This window comes from Labrus bergylta, chromosome 14 (assembly GCF_963930695.1).
Source record: "Labrus bergylta chromosome 14, fLabBer1.1, whole genome shotgun sequence".
NCBI lineage: Eukaryota > Metazoa > Chordata > Actinopteri > Labriformes > Labridae > Labrus > Labrus bergylta.
This window is the reverse complement of record NC_089208.1, coordinates 8,635,677-8,645,262: the sequence shown is the minus strand read 5'-3', so window position 1 is coordinate 8,645,262 and position 9,586 is coordinate 8,635,677. Positions and strand designations below refer to the sequence as shown.

The window sequence follows — 9,586 nt, the reverse complement described above, 5'->3', positions numbered from 1 at the left end:
AACAAAAAAAAAATATCAAGCTGATTCTCAGACAAAGTACCTCAGCTGAACTGATATTTAAACCAAGTAGAGGCTGATTTTATCTGAAGTGTTTTGATGAAGTTGTACCCGTGGAGCCTGGCTTGTTCAACCTCCTGGAGTCCCAGACTGCATGTCAACATGAAGTCAGTCATTGCTGCCGCCCGTTGACACTTCCAAGCTTCATCTTGTAATCTCTGCTGGTTCTGAGTATCTGGCATCAGGCTGTAATTGGAATAGTTTAATCCTAGTGCTGCTAGGGGCCATCATAAAAAAGACTATCTACATCTAATTTGTGCATAAAAGCTGATTTCCTGGGAAGGTGTAATGTGAGAAGGTGGAAGTTTTATCTCCTTCCAGTAACTCCATGAAAAAATACCCTCCTAAGGCTTATGGTGAAATGACAGGTTACAGAAATAACAAGATTATAAAACTTTTTTATTGATCCCCTCTGAAGATGAATTTATAAAGCAAATTCCACACATATCTCAGGTTCACATATTTTTTTTTTACGCAAAGTTATGGCACCATTAAATTTCTATAATTTCACCAGAAAAAATATTCATGTGGCTGTGGCCATGGTTTTATTTATACATATGATGGGGAAGTCTGTGTTTTGAATAGACCCACTGCAAAAAATAATAATTACACTACATCAACATTCTCCAAAACAGAATTAGCCAGGCCAGTTTGATATTATTTGTTCAAGCCAGTGATTTAGGGTGCAAGATGAAATATACATTCCACTGACCTATTGTCTGACACCAATGTAAAACTCTAGCGGACAGAACAGTCAAGGAAGCACAGTTGGTTTCCCCTCTGGAAGCAACACAGTGGTAAACAACTGATGGATGATATTAATCCCAAGGGAAGAATCTGAGTATGACAAACAGATTTATGCATGGGTTAACACCACCGTGCCAGAGCCATCAATTCTGCATCTTTCCCAGTGCCTGGAGATGTTTCCGTACCCTTCGTCTCCCCGTGCCTGTCATAACATTTATCCCTGCTCCCTGCTAAGTGCTGTAACATTTACATTTTTAGTGCTGCTCTGTAATAAAAGAGGTGGAATAAGTGGAGGCCTTTTACCACTGCTAAAACAAACATCCATGAACTCACCTCTCTGAGTAGTCACCCCATCCCCCAAATTTCCCGATCAGTCCTTCCACCCACTTGCAGCTTGGCCGCTGTTCCACAGTGCAGGTCAACAGTGTTGCGGTTTGAGTTTCCTCAGTTTCACTCACAGTTCTTGCCCTCATTTGAAGGTTCACTCACAAGAGTCTTTTGGGTATTTTGTCCAGTCCAGATTCTCTGTGAATGCCATTGTTGCTTAATGAATGTAGAGGAGACAATTTGAAAGCAACTGAAGTCCCGGGCTAAGAACACAGGCTGTTGAAAAGGGAGTGGTGTTGGTGTCTATCATCTTAGTAAACTGACGTGCTAGTCTTTGGATGGGGTCTAATTCTCCAATTATATTTTATAATTCACTCTGCTTTACTTAAGAAAACATGAACCTGGAGACAGCCATCAGGATATTTTCCTCAGTTCTTTTGTTTTGTTATTAGGATGAAACAAGTCCACTTTCTTTATCAAAGCTAGGTTTCATCAGTACCGACAAACATGAGGGTGAAAACGAGAAAAACTAATTTAGGCAGGGAAAAAAGACCATCACATAAGGAACTAAATAAATAAATAAATAAAGAGAGCTGTGCAGGATTTTATTACTAAACAAACCACTGATAAAAATAGCAAAGCATTTTTCAAACACAGCCCAGTCGGTATCTAAGGAAATTATCTACACGCTTGTGCTGCAATTTGTCTGATGCAACACTACATTACTGATCTCAGGTGAATGATCTTGAGAGGTATTACCAAGGCTGACCAGCCTTGATAAGATCTTCAGCCTGCCAACTACTGAAAAGGGTAATCAAGCCTGCTTTAAGACATGTGGTTATTGGGTTGTTTGAAATAGAACAATTCACAGCTTTACAAAGCCCTTTCCTTGGATAGCTGGTAGGGCACATCAATATATTGAGGCATTTGGAACGATGAGTTGATAATACTTCATACTGTGTTTGACCGGTGAGCAGGAAAGAGTACCAAAAATGTCAATTTCTAATCGTTTCATTTTTTAATTGATTGCTGTGGCTCTTGTCGGTGAAAGAGAAACTCTACCTCCGCTTATGCTAAGTTTGACCTTTCCACAGTGTATACATTCTTTGCTTACATGTCACAGGGAAAGAGCAAAAATAAAACGTACACAGGCCATTACTAAGATGGTGAAGAAACAGTCAGCTGTGCATTTACACCTGGGGCACCGGCTGCTGCTTCCTGCAGTGAACTGTTCCCACAAGGTTTCAGATCCAGTTAATCACAAACAGTTCTTCCAGTGCAGTGAACAGCAGGTGATTTGGAATGGGACACTAGAAGAAGAAGGCACAGAGGGGTGCTCCAGAAGTGTCCATGCGAAGGGAAATTGTGCATCTATACAGTTTACCAATAACACTGTGAACAGGATCTGGCACAGTACATCATGTGTAACAGTAGTCTATATCAGGGATTCCTCCTTCTCTATAGCCACGGTTGGTGCCATGTCCCGCATCAGAAACATGGTTGACACCCTTGTATGGGCCAGTGCCATTGGAGGGGAATATGGTATGAATGATGTAATCCTCCCTTAGGGGTTTAGGCTGCATTGGTTCGCAAGCTGCCATAGGAGTCATCTGGAAGCCCGGACCACGGATCTCCAAGATGGTATTGTCCTTCTTGGTGCCTGACTCAATGTAATCATCATAGTTCTTATTTTTTCGAGAGTTGTTCCGTGTGTAGTGGTCACGGGGGCACAAATGTCCAGTCCTATGTCCATACCAACAGAAGACGCAAAAAATAAGAGCCAAAGACACAATGGCTGAAGCCCCACCGATAATCCCTGCCAGGGGCAACGCTGTCATCTGCGGTGAGTTTTCATCCTCCTCATCCTCCAATGTGATGAGGTCTGAAGTTTCAGCTTTTGCACAAACCAGAGCCTCATCAGAGTCAGCATCACCAGAACTAACCTTGTTCCCTTCTGAGCTGGCAGGGAGGGGAACCATGCAGATGATGTAGCTGGAGCGAGGTTGAAGGGAGGTAAGTAGGTACTCTCGACGATCGCCACGTACCAGAGTCTCAGTGATCGATCCCATGGCATTACCAATGCCTAGTCGAAGCCAGCTAAGCCTGAACGAAGAGCTGGGCTGAGCCACACTCCAGGTAACACGGACGCTGTTGTGAGAAAGAGGCTTCACATTTAGGGCCAGACTCTTCCCCACACCGCTACTGCTGAGAGTGTAATCTAAGCCAGAGTCAGGAAGACCAAAACCAGGTCGCTTCGAGCGAAGGGTAAATAGAGAGCCCTGTGGAGGGGTTTGAGTGGTAACACTATCCATCCCAGCTCCACCCATTTTGTCTCTGGTTCCTGCAATCCTTACCACCTCACATTCCTCCATCTCACTGGAGAGGTCTATTAAGGCCATGTCTCGGACCCTGTCAGGCCCATGGCAGGTGAGACCTCTTACAGTGATGGAGTTACCCCGAGCATGCAGCCAGTCATACAGCCAGCGCAGATTGCATCCGCAGTGCCAGGGATTACCTCGCACCAGTAGCTGGCCCAGGCCATCTAGGTCTTTGAACAGTCCCCTTGGCAGTGTGGTGAGGTTGTTTCCTGACAGGTCCAGCCTCAGCAGCCTATGCATACCATCTAATGAACCACGTGGCATATGAGTCAGGGCATTTTCCTGTAGAGACAAGCGCTGCAGGTGGGCACTGGGCAGGTTGACAGGTGGGGTTTGTAGGGAGTTACGGACAAGGGACAATTCTGTCAAATTGGAAAGGCGGGAAAATGTGTCGTCTGCAATGCGCTGGTTTGCCAAAAGGTTCCCATCCAAGACTAGACATCTAAGTGAGGCGAGACCTCTGAAGGCATGGGTTGGGATCGTGGAGATTCGGTTGTCATCAAGACGGAGTTCTTCCAAAGAGGCCGGCAGTCCTGAGGGAATACTAGACAGGTGGTTGCGTGAAAGAAAAAGTAGCCGCAATCGTGGGTTGTCAGCAAAGGCTTGGTCCTCAATACTGACAGTTGAAATAGAGTTATCATCCAAGTGGAGTTTCTCCAGCAAGGGCATCCGAGCCAAAGTACTACGAGGAATGGTTCGTATGTTGTTATCTTGTAAATGCAGTTCACGGACAGATGGTGGCAGGTGCAAGGGGAATTCATCCAGTTCATTATCATAGAGGTAGACCACTCGGACAGCCAGGTGGTGCTCCAAGGAGGTGGGCAAACCCGGGTTGTTTATGTGGTTGTTTTGTAGATAGAGGACAGAAGCAGAAGGGGGCAGTGATGGGATGGAGCTCAGGCCCCGATCATTACAGTAGATAAAGTCTTCATCACACCTGCATACAGATGGGCATATCATGTCCCTGTCTCCAATGTACCCTTGTATGGTGGCTGCGGTAAACTGAAGCATGCCAGCACATAGTGTCAGGCAAAAAAACAGCAGGAAGAGTCGAGCCCGAAGTTTAACCACACCTACAGGTGCCATTATGGTTGACATTAGCACTGTCTGTCTTTTCCAGGTCTTTTGTCAATCCTCAAATTGTTTGGGTGAGCTGGAATCCTGTGACCTCCACCCTGAGGGAGAAAGAGAAAGAACAGTCAGCACTTAAGTAAAACATGAGTTTGTTAAAGATCACAAGCTGTAAACCAAACAAGGTGATTATTGTCATTTTTTTGTGTTCAGCTTCACACACTACATTCAGATTCTTAATGTCAAAACAATGTTAGAATTAGGTACTGGCTATAACAATAATATCTCAACAGAATCAAAACTGAGATGTTGCACTAAATAACAAGATTGTTTTGTTTCCCCAGTTAATAACCAGATCATACGGGAAATTTGCACACATGGATGGATTTGTGTGGATTCCTATCATCTAGCTTCTAGATAGCCTTCTGCTATTGATTGAAAGCCAAAAAGACACAAAGACAACTGTGCAGCCAACAAACATGTAAATAAGCAACAATAATCATAGATTTAAAGATTACAGGCAGTTATGACTACACTTTAGTGTTTCCTGTACTCAATGTTAAAAAAAAAAAACTGTATGTTAATTCTCAGCAAAAGCAACTGTGAAATTGACTAATCTTATCCTACATTTAGAATAAAACCTTGTGAATAATTTTAAAGTCTAGAGCGTATTCTGCGCTTTTAAATTATTTAAGAAAGCTTGAGAGGCTCTATAACTCCATTAGGAGATGCCAGCAGAGGCTGCATTAGCCAGACAGAGCTGAAGATACTTTTCATTATCAAGAAAGAACAACATGTTTTATCACAGACTCACAATCGTCTTCAAGAGCAGTCAGGACAGCACGATACATCTTCATGAAAACTCCTACATAAATCATTTCTTCTTCATTTACTTGTATAATTGAAAAAGATAGAATCCACAGAAAAATACAGATTATGTGCCAACCAATTGACTATTATAAAAAATTGCACCGTTGGAGTCTGCATGAGATGTCCTAATAACTTGATTGGCATCACAACTTGTTGTTGATACTTATTAAACGTGGGATGTCATAATAGGAAGTGCATAATTGACTGGAGAGATCTGGAAACAGCAAATAGCATGGAGTGACAACTTGAGCACATCGCTGTCTTCAATAGCCTGAGCCATTAGTCAAACCGTTAAGGCCCACACAGCAGCAGACATAGTCGGGCTGTAGTATCGATTTTCTCACAAATCCGAGGTGATCTGCCAGAGCCAGTCAGCTCTCATGCAGATTACATGATTCCCAGGAGTGTAAGTTAGACAGCTACTAAACCACATAAATGGCAACTCTGGGAGTTGACTTGGCAGAAAATATATTCACAATGATTATGATGTGCTTATTCCAAAAAAGGCTTTGTTGACATGTCAGGCATTTTCAACTATGATGATTCACTCTTAAATAAAATACCACAAACTGGTATTTTAAAAAACCTCCTCACCTTTGGCTGGTCACGGATAATTACATTTAAAAGTAATTCTTCATATGCCAACAGCCTAACACATCCACAGTTTGGTAGTCAGTCAGTTAGCCAGTTATCCCACTGCTTTCCTACACCAATAGGGCAGAGCGGCAAACTTCCCATTAAACATCAGTCTTTATTTGGCTTTTCATTTAAGATTTTACTTAAGTTATTTTAATGTAATGATGCTTTGAATTGAGCTTCAGAGTTTAAACCTTTCTGGTTGAATCCTGTACCATAACATCCTTTCAACATTAGAAAGTGCAACACTAATAAAATGATGATGTCAAAAAAAATGCTGGCAGGTCTTTATGCAAGTTACATAAGCCAGCTCTCTTATCTTTCTGCTCACACAAACAGACCCTTGTGCCTGATGCAGCTACTTCCACTAAAAACAATGTTGGTGGACCACGCCACTCTCATAACAAAGCCTTAAAAAGAACATCTTCATAATTATACCGACAAGTATTGAAGACTGTGACAAGACAAAACAATATTTGTAAAAGCAAAATGGCATTCAACTTTGGGAAATGGATGTCTGACATCATCGCAGGCTGAATGTAATTTACATTTTGGCAGCAACAGAATGTGACGCTTGACGAAAACACAGAGAGAAAATGTAATATTTGAAAGCGATTAAGTGTGAAGGTGGGGGGAAAAAAACATGTCTATGACAAACTTTCTTTTTAGTCAGTCCTCTTCAAAGTAGCATATTACATTTTTATGAGAGAGTTTTCATTTGCAGGATTTGAAGAATTTTGTGCTTCTTTCCACGACTTGTTATCCAGATATTGTTCATTTATGTCTTTATTTATAAGCCTTACAGGTCAGATTATTGAAGAAATCAATTAGTCATATTTGTTTGAATCATGCTGACAATCAGTTTTCAAACATATTTTACTATATGGATCAATTTGATATCAGAGGGGATGTGGGAACTGTCTGCTTTAATAAAAAAAAAAGTGAAATGCCACTATAAACAACACTCATCGCCATTATTTTCAAGCTGCACTTATATTTCCAGTCTGAAATTTAAAAAGTTGCCAACTTTTGTTGACTTTGTGCAGTTTGCTATCAGTTTAAGATTGAGACAGCTACACTTTACAGGAAATGTTCACAAGGTTTAAGTCTGTGTGTGTCTGTGCGTGCCTGCGTCGTGCGTTCTTGCATGTGTGCTGGTGTGTGTGTGTGTGTGTGTGTGTGAGGTAGAGTAGTGCTAAAGAATGGATGACTTTTGAATCCCAGGAGCTTGAGCAGCGAGTCTCTCAAACACTGGAGTATTTGGGTCAGCTCTTTAAAAACAAGATAGATGTGGTGTGAGATTGAAGTGGTGCAGGGAGCCAGAGGGATTAATGGAGCATACTGAGCCACGATTCTTCGGATTAGGCAGGTTCTTAAAGAATGGCAGACAGGCATTTCAGGGGTTTTTTGCTCATTTTTCTTCCTCTATTAGAAAATGTAAAAGCATAAAAAATACATGACTTCTCTTTGTGTGTGTGGATGTGTCCACTACAGAGGCCCTGTATGTTTGTCTATCCATGCACGATGACCACTTCACAAACATTAACCCATATGGGGACAATCTATAAGGCTGCAGTCTACATTTCAGCTATCAGTAGGGGGAGTGGGGCAGAGATGTGGGGTAATGTGTTAGCTAGACAGCCAGCCGCCTCAGGCAGAGTACAGTGCACACAGCAACCCCCAATCTAATACTGGAACCCAAGACTAGATCGATTTACATAAAAAACAGAGAAAGAGAGTGACAGAAAGCAGCTTTGAGCAAGACCTCTGAATCCCATCTCCCTATTAAGACGGCCACAGAGGGACAGGACTTGGAAATCTGAAAAAACTGACCGAAGGGGCTGCTGCAGTATCAGGAAATCCACTTTGTTGATGGAAAAGAACAGATAATAGTGGCCCACAGCTTATCTTACATGTCCATGGATAGTATTTTAGATTTCACTGATTGGACATGTGCAAAGGGGAGAGGATGACGCAAAACATGATGGATATAGTGATGACAGAAATGAATCGCGGAAAGATGAGATGGATTTAAAAAAAAAAAAAAACAGACAAGAACAGCCAGAAAAGCGTGGTCTATTCATTTTGTGATAATCATAGAGGCTGTTTGGTTTGGTTTGTGCGAAGTGGAATATATTTTTTTGTAATACTCTTAAGAGATCTTGTCTTTGCTTTATAAACTATAATCTTCATGCTTTTAAAACACAGATATAAAAAATGGACTTTAATCCCCCATAAGAAACAAACGAGGCACAAACGATCTACTACAAAACATGAAATATTTTAATCCCAGCAATTTGCTCCTTCCACGAAAGCACGCTTATGGTCATAATTGTTACGATTATGTAAAATAAACAGCGACTGTCATCATCACAAATGATGTTCAAGTATTTTGAATGAAGCCGTATTTATCGCCTTGCATGTTTTTACACTAAATGAGTCACTGCTTTTGTGGCTTATAATAAATCATAATTATAAATCATTGGATGAGGCCATGCATTACAAGCCCTTTAACTCTCTTATCATTTGCTTGTCTCTGAAACTGGCCATGTAAATATGCTACAAGATGAATAACATGTAAAAGACTTGATAAGTAATGAATTTAGATCTCTGCACAGAGTCGTTGTTGTTTCTCGGTTTATGCACCTTCTTTTTTATTCTTGCCGGGATGAAGGAGTGATTGGATTTGCACTCAGCAGTTTCATCTGAGCTGCTGCTGACACAAAAACCCAGGGAATGTGACATATAAATAGAAGATTTGTGTTTCCAGATGAAAATTGTTTTCTTATTTTTGTCAGATAGTCTATAAATCCACTTCAATAAAAAAAAGAGCTGTATTTTCTGTTGTATTAAAATAGACGAAGACAAAAACACGACAAGAGCATTAATTCCTCAATTGCACGTACAACTAAAGACCAAAGATCCAAATCTTTTGGAATAAATTAGAGTCTTCACATCTGTCCCGATCTGGATTTAATCCAAACTAGGCCAAAAATGTCAAAATACATATAACTGTGAGTTTACAACAATGGACCTCTAGAGATTCTGCCCTTTTTAACCTAAATGTCATCTGAGTGCAGAAGAATAACAACTAATAAAGAGCACAATACCACAAATTAATAGGCAGAGTAATAAACATTCAAGCCATGCATCTTGCTGTGATGAGCTTTGTAAATATGCTGGGACAAAGCAATAGAGATAGAAGAGCAGCTTTCAAGTGCCTCACATAATTCTTGGGGTGCACCTTCATCTCATACTGGTATACTGGTGGTTATACAGCTCACACGGCCCTGAAAGGACTTGATGTATAGCTCTACAGCACTATAACATGTTTTATCTTTATAGCACTATTATATGTTCTGTCGGGCTACCGGCCCATACCTGATCCTCTCCACTGCAGCTGCTACTGCCGCTGCCCCTCAATTCTTTCCGCTCAGTGTTTCTTCCTCCAGTCAGCAGGATTACAGGTAAATCCTTTCAGTGTTAACAAAAGGGCCGCG

General features: G+C 41.3%; 1 protein-coding gene across 2 annotated transcripts in view; it reads right to left on the bottom strand.

Moving 5' to 3' along the window:
• Positions 1 to 435: 435 nt before the first annotated feature.
• flrt1a (fibronectin leucine rich transmembrane protein 1a) overlaps positions 436 to 9,586 on the bottom strand; it is a 49,657-nt gene continuing 40,506 nt past the window's right edge. For both annotated transcript variants that reach the window (XM_065963219.1, XM_020643299.2), the window contains exon 3: positions 436 to 4,684. In XM_065963219.1, coding sequence (XP_065819291.1) covers positions 2,550 to 4,607 — 2,058 coding nt within the window. In that variant the 5' untranslated portion in view covers positions 4,608 to 4,684 and the 3' untranslated portion in view covers positions 436 to 2,549. The remainder of the gene's footprint in view (positions 4,685 to 9,586) is intronic.